This window comes from Colobus angolensis, unplaced genomic scaffold (genome assembly GCF_000951035.1).
Source record: "Colobus angolensis palliatus isolate OR3802 unplaced genomic scaffold, Cang.pa_1.0 Scaffold44, whole genome shotgun sequence".
NCBI lineage: Eukaryota > Metazoa > Chordata > Mammalia > Primates > Cercopithecidae > Colobus > Colobus angolensis.
In genome coordinates, this window is record NW_012117821.1 from 6,867,763 (window position 1) to 6,886,503 (window position 18,741).

The window sequence follows — 18,741 nt, forward strand, 5'->3', positions numbered from 1 at the left end:
CTTTCTGCCGTACCCACATTTCCTCTCGTGTTTTCAAGGGGAAAAAGCACTTGTGTGAGGATCACTGCATCCTAGTCTTCTAATAATCACATGAGCTGGTATCATTATATCCTCTTAAGGTGGAGACCAAGGGCCTCACTCAACATCACACGGCCTGCCTGTGATGTAGCTGAAGCTATAACCCAGGTCTTCTCATGCCTAGGTAAGAGCTACCCTGTCTCTGTCACTAAGCAGTGAAAACAAAGGTCACCTTCAAGTTTACGACAGAAACCAACTCATTAAGTAGGGTCAGACAGGCCCATGTTCACAATGCATATGGGTGTTGGTCAGCAGTTGACAGTGGGAACACTGTGCCCCCAGGACTCAAACACCTGCACCAGGATAGTGAGAAGGGGTGTTTGGGACAGAGGAAGTTTAGAAATGCAACAGAATTCTTGACGTCTCAGTGACTTTCTAACTGAAACATCTTTGGGTTCCTCAGACTATTGGGTAGAGCAATCGATGAAGACCAATGTCACAAAAACTCCCCTTTGAAGCCTGACTTTCAGGAATTCTTTTAAAATGGGTTATTTTTAGGTTTGAGGTTTGTAAATGAGGTTTCCTAAAACCGCACATCATTTGGTGTTTTTGCCACAAGGTGGCACTCCAGCACCTCTGTCGACCTGCCCGAACTCTTCGGGCTGCCTAAGGTATTAATAGCAAGCGTGTGCGCTCTGCCAAGCAGCGCCATCCCCAGCGGCCAGCAAGCCACCAGGTGTCTGTGTTCATGTCTGAGGGAACATCTGGCTGGCCGGCATCTTGGAATATTGTGCTCAGAGAACTGAATCAATCCCATGGCCACCCACCCTTAACTGGCTGACTCAACTGGCCAGTTCTTCAGACAAGAGCCGGCCACAGGCAGTCTGTATATAGGAACAACCTCATTTGTCCTCGGAAGCATGCAAATTAAGACCTCCCAAACTGCTAACATTTAACAGACTCAACAATATCAAGTGCTGGATACAGAGCAACCAGAATTCACACAGCACAGGTGGGGGGAAGCGGGTGCATCACAGCTGAATCCAGAGGCACACGCTCTGACCCGCAGCGCCGGCCCCAGGCGCACGCCCAGCAGAAACGGACACACACATTCACCCAAAGACATGTACAAGAATGTTCAAAGCCACATATTCATGGTAGGCCCCGACAGGACTACCCCAATGTCCATCAGCAATGAAAGGACACGAGCACTGCTGTGTATTCACACAGTGGCATACTAGACATGGCAAGAGGAAATAAGAGTGTGATCACATACAGCAACAGAGGTGACGTGACAAGCACGACACTGAGAGAAAGGAGCCAGCCTCTGTGTAACACACACAGTGTCTCCATTTATGCAAAGTTCAAAAGCAGGCAAAATTAGGCTAACCGAGAAGTCAAGACAGCAGTTACTCTGGGAGACCAGTGACTAAAAGGGAGTGTGATGGGAGTTCTGTAAGGCTGGTAACGTCCTGTCTCTTGATCTGGGTGCCGCTTTACACATGTGTTCAGTTTGTGAGAATTCATGGAGGTGTATACTTAGGATTTGTGCAGATTTTCTGCATATATGATATACTTCAAAAAAAAAAGTTCAAAAAGGAAATGAGTGGGTCAGCTGGCAGATAGAGAGGGAAAGATGACAGGAGAGGGGCCTTACTTCCTAACATGTGGCCCTGCCCTGTGCGGCTGGGAACCAAACGTACCTGGAGAGGCTGTCAGGGCCATCACACCGTAGTATGAGAAGGCGCTCGCTTCAAACTTCATACCTTCTTTCCCAGCTTCCACTTCCACTTTCCCCTGTGGAGAGAAAATGCAGGTATTTTCAGTCCAGTTGCAAGAACCTATTGGCACACTCTGTACAATATTTGGTCCTTCCTTAGATTTTTGTCGAATTTCCTTTCCCAACACTATCGAGGGGGTAAAGCTTCAGCTTATCTTTATCACTGAGAGGAGGGGGTTCATTCGTTTTAAATATGAAAACTGGATTTGGCTGATTATGCAGAGCTGACAGTGTAAATGTGATGTTTATTTTTAAAATAATTTTTATATTAAAAACTTAAAATACAATTTTCTTTGTAGAGATAGATCTATGTTACCTAGGCTGGTTTTGAATTCTTGAGCTCCAATAATCCTGTCTCACTGTCTCGGCCTCCCAAAGTGCTCCCCAAGGGATTACAGGCGTGAACCACTGTGCCTGGCCTGTAATGTTTACTTTCTGTGAGTCCACTTAGTATCTTCCCAATATCTGTAGTTCTTGGATTCTTCAGGCCTCCAGCTATGAAAAGATGGCGCTCTTGCTCCATCAGTGGGACCGAGCACCAAGACGATGCTGGGCGATGGCTGCCTGGCTGTCCAAGGAGCCAGAGCCAGGGCTGAATCAGGGTCAAGGGCCGACATGGTTCGTGGCCATGGAACAGAGAGGAATAACCTGGGTAGAACCCACTCTCGTCTCATGAGCACGGTGTTCTGACCACTGAACAGACCCCTCGCAGGCTGGTAACTTGCTGTCTACACTCCTGGAGGGACTTAAGCTCCAGGGGATTTTTCTCCTGTGTTGGAAAAGCACTTTGAAGACAGTCTCCTTCCGTTAAAACAAAGTTCCCCTCTCCTCCCCCTAAGATTTTCCCTTTTCTTCACTTTCGCTAACTTGTCTACAACTTCTTGTTTACCTTGATGAGTTCTTTTGGGACAGAGTGTCTTATTCATCCCTGGAGCCCTAGGGTCCACTATAATCCCTGCATGGTAGGTGTTCACTGTGTTTTCCGGGCTACTGAAATGCTCTCATAAGTCAGTTTCACTTTTAGATTTTCAGGCCAAGGGTCAGAAATGCTCTTGTTCCCATTACTACAACTGTGTGAGGCATCCTTTACAATGGGTGAACAAAAATTAAGATGCCATGTATTGAAAAGGAATTGTGCTAACACATCAGTGTTTTATGAATTCATTTAATGCGCACCACTCAACGCAGTAGACAAATCATTCCCCTCCCACAAATCAGGGGAGGGGGATCAGCAAGATTTAGTCAAGAACAAGCTCTTCATCAGGGTGCTAGGAGGCTGGGAGCAGTGGTTCATACCCGTAATCTCAGCACTTTGGGAGACCGAGGCAGGTAGACTGCTTGAGCCCAGGAGTTCAAGATCAGCCTGGGCAACACAGCAAGACCCCATCTCTACAAAAAATACAAAAATTAGCCAGGTATGGTGGCGTGCACCTGTAGTCTCAGCTACTTGGGAGGATTACTTGAACCTGTGAGGCAGTGAGCCGTGACTGCGCCACTGTACTCCAGCACGGGCCACAGAATGAGACCCTGTCTCAAAAAAAAAAGATGCTATGCCACCTGATGCAAACTATTATTTCATATTAAGTTTCCAATTATGAAAGCTCGTTCTTGGGCCACTTCTTCAGAAGATGAACTACTGCCTTTCAGGTTTTCATGTTCAACAGAAATGACAGTTCACCAGTCCCTAGCCAATTATCTTGCTGTATAAACTTATAACTTTACCCATGATATAAAATCCACCTGCAAATGGGCAGGTAATGAAAACCCTCCCCACACGGGCAGGGCCCTACAGGTGACACTGTGGAGTCGGAGATGACAGCTGTCATCCCCCACGGGCTGACCATGCAGCAGGGACAGGTGAGCACATGAGAAGCAATGGCCCACAACATGGCACACAAGAGCTCAGCATGAGAAAAAAGACATTGGGAACAGAAGCTCCCAGAAAAATCTTCTTGTTCTTACATAAAGACAAAGCACACACAGGAAGGAAAAGCTGTGGATGACCAGGAGAAGGGGACAGCACGAGGGAGGCCCAGGGCGGCGGCAGTGGCCAGCCAGGCTCTGGATTTGCAGGGAGGAGCGAGGGCAGGTCTGGAAGGCAGCTGGGTGAGCAGATCCCCAGGCGAAGGGCTGGCATGGTCGGGTCCTGGGTGGAGGAACAGAGTTTGCTTCCGCGAGGGTGGCGGCCACAGCCCTGAGGAGGGAGTGCGGTAGAGAAGCTATTGATAAGGGACCAGCATGATTCAGAGAAGCCATCAGGGAGACAGGAGTATAGGAACCAGAGGCCCATCGGGAGGGGCTGAGGAACACGGACACCATGAGTGGGAGAAAGGAGGTCTAGAGAGAGGTCAGGGCTGGGGACGTGGACCTGAGAAAGGAAAAGGACTGAAGCATGGCCCACAACTGAGAGCAGGAGGGAAAACTGAAACCGTAACAGGACCACGGCAGAGCCTGACAAGGGAGGCCCAGAGAGCAGCACCATGGCAGAAGAGCAGGGGACAGGAGAATTCCAGGGGCAAGGACGGTCAGGGCCTCAGCTGCTCAAGGCCGCCGGGGAGCAGCATCGCTGACCACAGGCCGCTGGGGGCTGCAGGAGGCTTTCCTACCCCACAGAGGATTCAGTGGGGGCACGGTGGTCCCGGCAGGAGAGGGACAGGCAGCAGGACGTCCCCATCTGTGGGACCACAGGAAGGCTGTTGAAAATTTGGGACTCTGGGTGCTGGAGAAGTCCCTGAAGTAGGGTCCCTTCAGAGAGGAGGGGAGGAACAAGGTTCAGAAATAGCAACAAACACAGGAGTGGCTGCGGTACATGTCTCCCCAATTCCGCGTCCATCTCTTCCTGAACTGACACTTATGTGCTGGCTGCAAATGTCTGCTTTGTAGTTTATAACCTCAAGAGTGGCTGCATGACCAGCTCTGAGGCTGACCCTCCATGCAGGAAATCAGGAGGAAGGTCAAATGCAGTGGAGCCTCATGGTGACTTCCATTCCTGGGGGTCTCCAGTTATCTGGAGCATTTGTTGTACAAGTTACAGGGGCTTTTGTGTTGTGTCCCTGCAGAGAGATGTCAGGTCACTATTCTTTGGAGATAAACTGTCAGGCCCAGTAGGGCTGGCACTACCAAAACATGACTATAAAACAGAAAACCATGCATCTTTTTTCCCTCTATTTAATCCATAGGTTCACACCATCTGCCTCTTGGAAGTGTGCAGTGGTTCCACTCTGAGGCATGAAGCTCTGCCTTGCACACTCAAAGCAGAGATTCCCAAATTACTGACTCTGGCTCTGGCCCTCGGGCATTCTCGTTTAATGATATAGGTGAATCTGGGCATGAGGATTTTATTTAAAAGCTCTCCAGGTGATTCTAGCAAGCCACAAACTTTGGGAATCATTGCTTTAAGGCTCTGTCTGTGAAGAGTGGCCCCAGCCCTGGAAACTGTGTGCCTGGCCTCTCAAGGGACTCCCTCAAAGGCAGTGTAGCTGAGTCGGCTGATTAAGCAAGGGCAGCTGCAAGACTCAAAACTCCAGACCACTGCCATTCCAGCTGATGCTTCCTCTGTCCTTCCGGACAGGATCCCAGGCAGGGGAGGATCTGCCATCTTCCCTCTGGACTCCATCTAGTCGAGATCCACTGTTACGGAGTAGATACACTAGCTCAGTGTATTCCTAGACATTTCCATCCTAATGGCCAGTAAGACACACCTCTACAAAGACAGATACAGGGAAAGACATGGGGTTGCCAAATTTGTTTTTCATAAAGATGGTTTTAAAATGTATTCTTTTCAGACAGGGTCTTGCTCTGTCACCCAGACTGGAGTGCACTGGAGTGTACGGCTCACCGCACCTGCGGTAAAGAATCCTGCAGCCTTGAACTCTCGAGCTCAAGCAATGCTTATAACTCAGCCTCCTGAGCAGCTGGCACTACAGGCGTGCACCACCATGCCCAAATAACTTTTTCTATTTTTTTCATAGACACAGGGTCTCACTATGTTTCCCAGGCTGGTCTTGAACTCCTGGCTGATCCTCCCTCCTCAGTCTCCCAAAGCGTTGGGATTACAGGCATGAGCCACCGTGCCTGGGCAAAATAAAGGTATTTATTCAAAAAAAACACAACTATTGCCAGGCAAGTGGCTCACACCTGTAATCCCAGTTACTGGGGAGGCTGAGGCAGGAGGATTGCTTGACGTCAGGAGCTCCAGACCAGCCTGGGCGAAATAGTGAGGCACTGTCGCAGAAAAAAAAAAAACAAAACCCAGCTATCTACTGTTACCATCATTTCATAAAAGACCAGACATTTAACCCCTCAAATTTAGAAAATATATCATTTCAGAGTAACAGGTCTTCAAACTGAATACACATAGCTTTATGAAAAGCTCATTGCAACTGTATTTTTCTCATTCTGCCTCAAACTGGCAAAAACTTTGTTAAAAATATCTCAGCACTTAGGAAGAGTTATCACATTAGAGTAATTTTACTTCATATAAAATTGCAATAGATTAAAGGGTACCTGCAGCTCTTTCAGTTCTATAGCAGCATTCTATGACTCTACAATTTCAAGAGTTTTCAAACCTGCCCACCCCTCTGCATCCCTCTCTATAGGATTTAAACTTTTCTGGCAGGCAAGTTTCAAAAACATCCAGTAAACATATCTTATTCATTTACGTGTTAGTGGTTCCAAAAAACAATCACTTTCAAATAACCTTACCAGTATACAAATTAGGGCCCAGGAGGAGATGGCTTACCTGGCTCGAGATTAATAGGTATCTTTTCAGATAACAAGTTTTTCCATATAAGGAAGCTACATATTGATTTTACTTTTGAAACATTTGTAAGTTCACTCTAGTCAAGCGTATCACCAAAAAAACCAGGACAGGACATGACGAATTCCAAGAATTCCCAGAGGGAAGTAGGGCTTCATGCTTATAAACTGACGAACCTGGAAGAAGGCCTCACTGGACCAGCAAAGTTGGCTTCCTGAGTAAAGCATCTCTCACAGCATCCTGCCCTTCTTCGGACAAAGGGATCAGAAAACCTCTTCTCAAAGTTTCTAAGTGTCCACAACCTACTCAACAGCCCGTGCCATGCCTGGCTTCAAAGTGGAATGCTAAGCTTCCCTAGCCAGTGTGGGCCCAACCACACTGGTGCAAACAGCGCCAACCAGAGGATCAGTGTATGTGGCTCCCAGGTGGGACTTCCCCATGTGCCACATGCTGAGCGGCCACCTGGTCTCCCGCTCACTGTCTTGTTTTTCAAATCGCCATCACAAGGTATTCAGGGGGGCCTGACTCCTGAAAGGAGGTGATGAGATGCCAGGGGCACAGAGACTGGGTTGTATTAACCAAGAGAGGGATGGCAGCACCCAAAGATGCCCACTCAAAGCCTGGGGAGACCTGGTGCCCCAACACTCTCTAGCAATGCTTTCAATCTGGAGCCTGCGATGGAATGGCCAGACTCGGCAAGTTTGCTAAATTTACTTTTCAAAATGTTGATAGTCAAAATTAATCTAGACACATTTTGGACCATCTGACCATTTTCCAATCAAGTGCTACCACCAGATGTGAGTGCCAGCACCCACCTTGGCCACTCTGGTGCCACGTGGTATTACTTGGAGCATCACAGCTAAGCCTTGCTACTGTCAACTGGGAGCTTGCTGGTAACGCAGCATCTCAGACTCCACCCCAGACCTACGGAAGCATTCATCTCGTACTGAAGGATCTGCAGTTTAACAAGACCCACAGGTGAATCCTCTGCACATTAAACTGTGAGAAGCACTAAGCTAATGAGTAGGAAACAGAGTGGGATTTAACAGGGAAGTAATTCAGTCACACCCAGTGGAGGCCAAATTATAGCACAACACACCATAGAAACACACATTCAAAGTAGCTCAAATTTGGCAAAGGGCTGGAGGGTGCGGTCATCTTGGACACACAAAGGCCCAGGTGTGCTGAGTGCAAGGGAGCGTGCACTGCAGCAGCCCTCCACAGCCCTGGGACGGGGCCCTTCCGGATCAGCCAAATATCACCTACACACCGAGAGTTTATTCATTTAATAGTTTTGGTTTATAGTTATATATCAGAGTTCTAAAGGAAAGGGAGCTTATACCTAGTCAATTTTACATTGACATATACTTAAGTAGTATAATTTTAGAAGTTTCAATGCTGGGTGTCCAAGTAAAAGGGATGTATTATCTGTGCTTGACTCAAGACTGAGGATCCGTTACTGCACTGGGGTACACAGACCATGCAACTTAAAAACCCATGAGGAGGTTGCTATTAAAAGCTTAAATTCTCCTTCCCATATCAGGTGAAGGGTGAAGGCATACTAAGTATTGTCAAGGGCTGTATAAATCTAAGATGCCATCTGCCATCTCCACAAGGAGATGACCCCTCTTTATAGGGAAAAGTCCCTTTTGAATCCATGTCAGATGCTCTAAAAAAAGAGTGTGGATGGGCCGGGCACAGTGGCTCCCACCTGTAATCCCAGCACTTTGGGAGGCCAAGACAGGCAGATCATGAAGTCAAGAGATCGAGACCATCTTGGCCAACATGGAAAAACCCCATCTCCACTAAAATACAAAATTAGCCAGGCATGGTGGTGCATGCCTGTAATCCCAGCTACTCGGGAGGCTGAGGCAGGAGAATCGTTTGAACCAGGCAGGGAGTCAGAGCTTGCGGTGAGCTGAAATCACGCCACTGCGTTCCAACCTGGCGACAGAGCAAGACTCCATCTCAAAAAAAAAAAAAAAAAAAAAAAGTGTGGATGAAGTGGGAGGCAGGCAGAAGGAATGAGGCACAGGGAATGAGGCACAGGGAGAGGGAAGGAAGAACATTAATTTGGGGCATGAAACCAATAAAAAAAATTAACTCCGGGGGGGGGAAGTATTCCTTTCTGTAGGTTATGTAATGGCAAATAAAACAGGTATTCCTTTTGTTTTCCTTATGTTTTCACATATTTCTTAGTTATTCTTTATATGTTTCCTAAATTATAATCTGGTTATGTGCTGTGGAAGAGCAATCATACTATTTTTTATTAGCTCATTTATACATTTTACTCCCCAAAGAACCAACAAATCTTCACCAACTGCATAAATTATACAATGATCTATTACTTTTTCTTTTTTTTTAGACGGAGTTTCCTCTGTAACCCAGGCTAGAGTGTAGTGACATGATCTTGGCTCACTGCAACCTCAGCCTCCCAGGTTCAAGCGATCCTCCTGTCTCAGCCTCCCAAGTAGCTGGGACTACAGACATGCACCACCACGCCTGGCTTTTTTTTGTATTTCTAATAGAGATAGGGTTTCACCACACTGGCCAGTCTGACCTCAAGTGATCCACCCACCTCAGCCTCCCAAAGTGCTGGGATTAACAGGTGTGAGCCGTCACGCCCAGCCTATTGCTCTACTTTTATTAGGAAAATGGTTCATAACAGTTATAATCACTGTGAACACACTATTTTTTTACTTGACTTTTTTGCACATGCTTTCCACTTCTTCCATTACTACATAGTGATCCCTCATATTATCATCATCTCACTTTAGTTAGATATGAACTGGGCTGGGTACAGTGGCTCACACCTGTAATCCCAGCACTTTGGAGGCCAAGGTGGGCGGATCACGAGGTCAAGAGTTTGAGACCAGCCTGACCAACATAGTGAAACCCCGTCTCCACTAAAAATACAAAAATTAGCTGGGCGTAGTGTCACATGCCTGTAATCCCAGCTACTTGGGAGGCTGGGGCAGAAGAATCGCTTGAACCCGGGAGGCGGAGGTTGCAGTGAGCTGAGATTGCACCACTGCATTCCAGCCTGGGCAACAGGGCGAGACTCCGTCTCAAAAAAAAGAAAAAAAATAGATATGAACTGTTTCTACTATTTTATAGTTAATAGATTTGCTATAAATATATTTGCATAGATAGCTTTGTAAAGCAATGATTTATTTAGATGGGAGGCTGCCAGTTTAGGATATGATTTATTGTACTTTTTCTTTTTTGTCCACCATTCACAGTTAAAAATGTGAAGGGATGGGGTATCTGTCTTCTAAAATCAGTAATAGATGCTTAACTCTGTCAGTTGTCTTTCTGACATCTACTGATATAAATTCGAATTTTTTTTACTGCTTTCCCAATTAATGTGACATATTTTGGTTTTGTTGTTCTTAAACTAGCACTACATTCCTAAAACAAATCCAGTTCAGTCGCAGCCACAAGTCAGTAACCCTGGGTGTGTGTTGCTATCTGCTATCATTTTATTTAGAAATTCTATGTCAATGTTAACAAGTGAGATTGGCCTGTATTATCAGATCTTAGGATTTAGGATTAAGCCCATATCACCCTTAAAGAATGCAATTGACTATCATGCCATCTTGTTCTATAATATAGAAATTGGGAGTTTTTTGAAGATTGAATATTTTTTCTAGCAAATCCTTTTATTCTAGCTGCTTTTATGGGGAAGGAGAGAACTTTTTGTTTTTTTTCTTTTATCACATCAATTATGCCAATAGAAGACTGACTTTGTTGACATTTTTAAAGAGCCAAATCTTGATTGTATTTGTGGGTTATAAGGCATTTTCAATTTTAAATTATTATTATTATATATTTTTTGAGACAGAATCTCGCTCTGTCACCCAGGTTGGAGCACAGTGGCGTAATCTTGGCTCACTACAACCTCCGCCTTCCGGGTTCAAGTGATTCTTGGGCCTCAGCTTCCTGAGTAGCTGGGACCACAGGCGCATGCCAACACATCCAGCTAATTTTTGCATTTTTAGTAGAGACAGGGTTTCACCATGTTCGCCAGGCTGGTGTCAAATTCCTGACCTCAAGTGATCCGCCTGCCTCAGCCTCCCAAAGTGCTGGGATTACAGGCGTGAGCCACCACGACTGGCCAGTTTATTTAACAATCTTTACTAATTTGCTATTTTTTAGTTTGCTGCTTTGCTCTTTTTTCACATAATTATAGTTCTCTATTTTCTTTTTAAGTACTTAGAGGAATAAGATTTCTTAAAACTGACAGACCACCTATATGGTATTTACATTATTTAATAACCGACTTTTATGGTAATACTATATATATTTTATTATATTCTATATGTTTTCTCTAACTCAGTTGCTATTTAGGACTTTTATTTTGCCATTAGCTCTATTTTTAAATTACTTAAATAGTATATGCATGAGGTGAGAAAGTTAAACTATACAAGGAATAAGGCAGTCTTCCTTCCACCCTATTTCCAGCCTTCCAAGTTGCCTCCTTAGAGACTCACTGTTACCAGTTTCTTGGATAACCTTCTGAAGATAATTCATGTAGATGCATGTTTATTTCTTTTACAAAAATGAGAGGACATTACACACTGTGTTCTGTGTCTTGAATATAAGCCTACATAAAAGAATTTATCACAATTTTAACATGGCTTAGTATTTTTTAATATATGGCCTTTTCTTTAAATTTATCTTATTTTTTTGGAGATGGGGTCTCACTCTGTCCCTCAGGCTGGAATGCAGTGGCACCATCTCGGCTCACTGCAACCTCTGCCTGCCAGGCTCAAGCGATTCTCCCACCTCAGCCTCCCGAGTAGCAGCCACCACTCCTAGCTAATGTTTGTATTTTTGTAGAGACAGGGTTTCACCATGTTGCCCAGGCTGGTCTTGAACTCCTGGACTCAAGTGATCCACCCGCCTCAACCTCCCAAAGTTCTGGGATTACAGGCATGAGCCACTATACCCAGCACTTTTATGTATTTTTTATTTCTAATTTTATTTCATCATGGTCGATTCAGGTAGTTTTATGAAATTTTTGTATTTACTAGCATGTACACTGTAACATGATAAACGATAAATTTTATGAGTCACATAGCTTTTTTATTGAGACATTCTCACTCTTTCACCCAGGCTGGAGTACAGTGGCACCACCATAGCTTACTGCAGCCTCGAACACCTGCGCTTAAGCAATCCTGCTTCAGCCTCCTGAGCAGCTGGGACTGTAGGCACAGGTCACCAAGCCCAGCTAATTTTTAAAAAATTTTTGTAGAGAAGGGGATCTTGCTCTGTAGCCCAGGCTGATGTCAAACTTCTGGCCTTAAATGATCCTCAAACGATCCTCCTATCTTGACCTCCCAAAGTGCTGGGATTATAGGCATAAGCCACCATACCCAGCCCACATAATCAAGAGAAATATACTTTAAAAAAAGCTTATGTCTAATTTTCTCTAAATCTGTTAATTCTATTTTACGAGTTATTCAGTTTAAAACTGACTTTTTTCAGTATGCCTGATCTTTTATGATGGTGTAAAAAACACTTCCACCAAAATTATGTTCCTATTTCTACTTACATATGTATTTTGTTAAGTTATTTAAAGCATGTAGAGCCAATAAAGTTTTTTCCATGATTTACTGTGCTTTTAACTGTCTTTATTGCTTCTGAAATGCATTTTAGTGTAAAGATCTACTTTTTCAGATAACTTGAAGTTTTGGCTTTTTTATGCATATGTAGTGGGAGGTATATACATGGTAACTTACAAAATACTCTTGTTTACTTAGGTCATTTTCCTTGAATAATTTGGAATTTATCTTATCTAGGACCTAAACTAAAAAATGATGTGTTTCTATTTACAATTATATTGCTATCAATTACTTAAAGGGTTTTTTCCTGAAGGGAGAGCATCTCACCGGCACTGAGGCCAGGAAGGGGAAGGCAGATATTACTGCTTCCTTCTTATTTAGTGCTCTTGAAATGCAGCGGAGGCCAGATACGGTGGCTCATGCCTATAATCCCAGTGCTTTGGGAGGCCGAGGTGGGTGGATCACTTGAGGTCAGGAGTTCAAGACCAGCCTGGCCAACAAGGTGAAACCCCACCTCGACTAAAAATACAAAAATTAGCCAGGTGTGGTGGAGCATGCCTGTAATCCCAACTACTCGGGAGCTTGAGGCAGGAGAATTGCTTAAATTTGGAAAGTGGAGGTTGCAGTGAGCCTAGATCACACCATCGCACTCTAGCCTGGGTGACAGAGCAAGATTCCATCTCAAAAATAAATAAATAAATAAAAAATAAAAATGAAAAAAAGTGGAACATGCTCCCTAAAGTGGCATGAACTTCCAGTGCTGGCTTAGTGACGTATTATGTAGAATATGCTTTGTAATGATGGCAACTATGCCAGAGTGACCAAAACTGGGAGGGTGTTTCATTTTGCTCTTCTCTTCGTACCTTAGGTAATTGTCTGTCTGCAAGATCACGTTTTTCACCAAACATCTCCGTAAGTCCTGTTCATCAAACGTATACACACTACTTATAAAACCCCCATGGCATTATCAGCCTAACAGTTCAAAAAACTTGTCACCTTTATATATGTATTTAACACCAATTGGTGTACAAATTCAGGTAAATATACATAAATGTCTTATCAAAAATATCTTAAAAGATTTACTTGTAAACGGACAGAGATTATGAAGTCCCCTTTCTATAAGATTTTTAGACCCATGGCTTTCTTATATAGCAATAAAGCATTACTGAATCACAACTTCATAAATGCTAACTGTACAAAAGGAGACAACTGAAAACCACATCGTTTCTAATATTACCACTGAAATTCACATTGTCAATCTTCCAATTCCTCCTGTGACAGTCTTCAATGTATCCAGTTTCTTCAGGCTTAAGGAATATTCACATCTCACACTTATGAGAAACATGAATGTTTTATTCCCTTACCGCAGTAAATAAACTAAATTCCCAACAGTGCACTCAGAGTTTCAATCTTATGTATCTCCAGAGAGGAAAAAAAAAAAACAATTGAGGAAAACTAAATTTAGAAGATGAATCAGGGTACTAAATTAGTAAACTTGCAAACAGAAGTTTCTAAGAAGGACTGTAAGAAAGTGACATGCAATTAGCTAACCCTCAGCATTTTCCTACTCCTCACTCCTGCTTCCAGACACCACAATGCTGCCCAAACACAGGGTCACACATGAACACAACACTTTCCCAAGTTTGAATCTACACATTTGATCACATTAGCATTTTATTTTTATTTTTATTTTTTTTTTGAGACGGAGTCTTGCTCTGTCGCCCGGACTGGAGTGCAGTGGCCAGATCTCAGCTCACTGCAAGCTCCACCTCCCGGGTTTACGCTATTCTCCTGCCTCAGCCTCCCAAGTAGCTGGGACTACAGGCGCCCGCCACCTCGCCCGGCTAGTTTTTTGTATTTTTTAGTAGAGACGGGTTTTCACCGTGTTAGCCAGGATGGTCTCGATCTCCTGACCTCGTGATCCGCCCGTCTCGGCCTCCCAAAGTGCTGGGATTACAGGCTTGAGCCACCGCGCCCGGCCCACATTAGCATTTTATCGACTAATATCCACTTTGGCCTCCATGCCAAGGATAGAGCTCTATTAAGTGAGACTGTGATAAAACAAGGACTTCTGTCAACCCACACCAAAGCCACTCAAAGGAATTTCAGAATGAACTGACCTTCCCACCTCATCTACTGAATTATGTTACAGTGAGAAGGAATTAGCTACCCTGCTGTAAGAGGCTGTAATTATCCTATCAGTTCCTCTATAAAACAGTTTGGTTGGTAACCAGGAATAAAAACAGCAACAAATGGATTATTTCGGTGGTGTTAATGGAAGAGATGCTAAGAAGATCTCTAAGAAGCTGTATAAACTTAAGTCCTAATGAAGGATGGAAAAAAGGATGGAAAAAGGACCAAAGAACCATGACACTTAAATTTCAAACAGCCACTGAGATCCGGACATGTACTGGTAAACTCTCCCAAACTCTTCAAAAAATACTAACAGTTGAATTCACCATTTTCATTGAACTCAGTAATCACTAAGTGCATCCCCCCAACATTTTTTTTTCTTTTTTTTGAGACAGGGTTTTGCTCTGTCACCCAGGCTGGAGTTCAGTGGTACAAACATGGCAACCTCCTGGGCTCAAGCAATCCCCCCCCGACCGTCCCCTGTCTCAGCCTCCCAAGTAGCTGGGACCACAGGTGCATGCCACCACATCTAGCTCATTTTTAAATTTTTTGTAGTGACAGGGGTCTCACCATGTTGCCCAGGTTGGTCTTGAACTCCTGGCCTCAAGCAATCCTCCCACCTTGGCCTCTCAAAGTGATGGAATTAGAGGTATGTGCCACTGCACCCAGTCAAAGTACCTTTTAGTATTGAAAATTAAAGTAACTATTGGCATTGCTTTAATTAGAATTACTTTACAGATATGAAAACAGGAAGATGAAATTATCCCATGTCTAAGGCTACCCCCTATAGAAAGGGTTCAGTATGTACACGGTGACACCCATTCACTTACACCAAACTGAAAGATGGATACTCAGTGAGAGCAAACCACTAATAAATAATTCTTCTGACCTGCAGAATGAGAACGAAGTAGTCTACTGGCTTGTTGCGCTGGTAGAGGTAGTATTCAGGGGCTTTCTTGTTCTTCTCATCATACTTCAGTTCCTGGATGACATTGGGGTGCTTTAGCAGCCTTAGAAGGATCTTCTCTGACATCTGGGATGGGCTAAATGCTTCTACTTCTATAGATATAAACACAACTTGATATTACATTTCAAACAGAGGGAGAAAAATGATACTATTAATAGTAATTGAGGTGTTTAGATAAGAATACTTGGAATCAAAGTGATAGTATTTGGATGGATGAGGCTTCCGTTTGGTGATCCACTGGGGACAGATTACCTGGGAGAAATTAGAAAGTGCTGAATTCTCACGTTTGTTCCTTTTACTTCTTTCCTTTTCAACCCGTCATGGACTTCAGTCCTCATAAAACTACACTAATTTGACTGACAGAAATGAAAATCAACTGCAAGCAGGCTCCTTGAGTGCGGGGGATGCCCCTCAACAAGCCATAACAGTCTGACTGTCGACCAACAGCCAAAGGAAGAAGCCAAGGTCAGGAGCATCGGGTGCGGTTAGTGCCAGCGCACACACACGGGTGCCCCACGTCTCCCTCTCCCACTCAACTACCCCGAGGAATGTGGGGAACAAAGAGGGTTGAGACTGGAAATAAGAACAGGGCATGTGCACACATCAACATGCTAATTAAAAAAAAAAGTAATGTTCAAAAGTACTTACGAAGATAGCAATTTTATTTTAAATACAAAAACAAAAATTACTGACTGAAGGGTGCTATCCTACAACTGGACTCTATGATATCTCAGAAGCAGAGTAGGAGATTTAGTTTTAGTTTTTTTTTTTTTTTGAGAAGGAGTCTCAATCTGTCACCCAGGCTGGAGTGCAGTGGCGCAATCTCCGCTCACTGCAACCGCCACCTCCCAGGTTCAAGTGATTCTTCTGCCTCAGCCTCCTGTGTAAATGGGATTACAGGCGCCCACCACCATGCCTGGCTAATTTTTGTATTTTTAGTAGAGATAGGGTTTCATCATGTTGGCCAGGGTGTCTCAAGCAATCTGCTTGCCTTGGCCTCCCCAAGAGCTGAGATTACAGGCAATGAGCCACCATGCCCGGCCTAGTTGTTTAGTTTTGATTTGTGGTTCTTAAATGATGAGGAACAGTATTATCAAAACTAGAAAAAGAATAATAAGTGAAAGACATTGTCTGTTATTTTCTAATTATGTATTTATGAAAGCTGTAAGTTCTGTATTAACTTGTGACTTTTTTGTAATAAGATAGTCATTATAGGAATTTTAGAAAATACAGAAAAAGAAGAAAGTAAAAATTATCTATAAGCCAACCACTCAGATCACCATTTTGAGCAACTGAGTGAGCATTTCTTTCCAGTGCCATGCCCAGGCACGTGTGCTCGTGTATCCATGTGTGTACACACAAAAACACAACTCTAATCTTAAAGTACACATAGTTTTAGATTCTGTTTCTCCCCACTTTGTATTAAGTTATGAATATTTTCTAAAGTGATAAATATTATATTGAGCACTTCCAGGCTTCTGAAAAGGCAACCTTAAAGAGTTACGCAGCATTCCGTCAGGTGGTTGCGGCTAGTCTTCTTTTAAACATGGTTTAAGTCTACTGCATGCAGATGAAAGGCACTGGCTGCCTATCAGGGACACCGACGTCTTCTAAAGCCAATGGATGCTTTAGACTTTTTCACACTTCCCCTGGCCACCAGAGCTCAACCCTGGAGAGCATCTGGGGATGGGAGAAGGGTTGGTCGTATCTTAAATCCATTCAACCTTGACCTCTCTGGAGCAGTCAGTGCCGGCTGGGTTGGTGGTTTAAACAACATGAACACTTGCCTCCGGAAATGGACTCGAGTTAATCTGATCTGAGGAGGCCATCAAGAAATCCACATCAAAGTTCTTAGAATTTGATATCATTAAAACCATAAAAGATAAAGATTTAATTGTGAAAACCTAGTTTTCTTCTTTGCAAATCACAGCCCCTGTGTTACCACTGATGTCCAACTGTGCTTCCAGGACAAGCTGAAGAGAGATGGACTCAATTGTCCATCAAACAAGCTGGTGCCAGGCTGGTACCATCAGCCTGCTCCGCCAGCTGGCTCTCCCACAGACCTAGCTGGAAGGAGATGGCCTGGCCTACTGTTCACATGCAGTGTGGCACTAACATTCATCCTTACCTTTCAGACCAATTTTAAGTTACTGGTCCACCCCTGGTAAATGTCTCAGAGGGTTCATGCCGACACTGAACATAGGAGAGGAGAGAATTTAAAAAGAAAAAAACAAAACAAAACAAAAAAACAAAAAAACAAAAAACAAAACACAAAAGTGGCATTACTTATCACCCCATTTCCCAGTGTCCACCCCCAGCCCACCCCAGTCAGTGGTGGGTGAGAAACACACTCCAGGGCTGGTAGAGATCTCAAACTGTGATAAGCTGCACTTGCCTGTTGCTAGGAAACGGTGCATGGCCAGGAGGAGCTGCGGTGATATTTTAACCTTCATCTCGCTGTCTGTCTGCTTAAAGGCAGAAAAATCTTGCTTTCGTTCCCGGTGAGCCACTTTCTTTTTTGTTCTGTTGTCAGCTAAGGGAGGAATGAAAAGAGAAAAAAAAAAAATAAGAAAATGCATCCCATGATATCAGGGCTCTTTCTGAATGAAAAAGACAAAATATATTGTTAGGGCTGGACTGTATTTCCAGATGCAGGCGCTCTACGCACAAACGCCACAGGGAAGGAGGGAGGGAGGGCCAGATCCTCATCAACTCAGCACAGCAGCCTGGGCACCACGCAGTCCGCAGAGAGTGACCACGGGCTGCCTGATTAGTGAATGTACTGCAGGAAGGTCTGTAGAGGGCCCTTGTGAGCATAGCATCAGGCAAATGCTGACAGAGCCTCTCACAGGACCCACAGAAGCACACAGCAACAGGGCGTGCAGCCTGGAGTGCACAGTCCACTGCTGCTCAATGTCACCATACTCCAGCAAAGGACCACCACTGTGTACACACAAGGGAGGAGTGTCCCTACCTGTAAGAGGCCCCTCGCCTCTGCTGAAAGACAACACACAAATGAAACCTCCTTAAGAAACAAACAAGAATGCTTTCGCAGAGCAGTATTTTAATAGTATCTGTTTGCTTCACTGCTACTCCAGACCATGAGATCCTCAAGGTCAACCAGATACGAATGCGATCTGGACAGGGGTCCGTGAACTTCCTCTGAAAAGGTCCAGGGAGTCAATATTTTAGGCTCTGCGGGTCTACATAGTCTCCACACTGCTGTTTAGAAAGATGAAGGAGCATGGCTGTTTTCCAATCAAACTTTCTTTATGAACACTGCAATTTGAATTGCACATAATCTTTGCACGTCACAAAGTAATTGTTGTTTTTTTTTTTTTTTCCTTTTCTTTTTTCTTTTCTTGAGATAGGTTCTTGCTTTATTGCCCAGGCTGGAGTGCAGCAGCACAATCGCAGCTCACTGCAGCCTCAACTCCAAGGCTCAAGTGATCCTCTCACCTCTGCCTCCCAAGTAGCTGGGACTGCAGGTGTCTGCCACCACGCCCAGCTAATTTTT

The 18,741-nt window shown here is 44.3% G+C and overlaps 1 protein-coding gene across 2 annotated transcripts in view; it reads right to left on the reverse strand.

The window, feature by feature from the left end:
- The window catches only part of CNNM2 (cyclin and CBS domain divalent metal cation transport mediator 2), a 185,509-nt gene that overhangs the window by 7,705 nt on the left and 159,063 nt on the right, over nucleotides 1-18,741 (reverse strand). For both annotated transcript variants that reach the window (XM_011957363.1, XM_011957362.1), the window contains exons 3-5: nucleotides 17,620-17,757; nucleotides 15,147-15,316; nucleotides 1,722-1,815 (exon numbers count right to left, since the gene is read on the reverse strand). In XM_011957363.1, coding sequence (XP_011812753.1) covers nucleotides 1,722-1,815; nucleotides 15,147-15,316; nucleotides 17,620-17,757 — 402 coding nt within the window. The remainder of the gene's footprint in view (nucleotides 1-1,721; nucleotides 1,816-15,146; nucleotides 15,317-17,619; nucleotides 17,758-18,741) is intronic.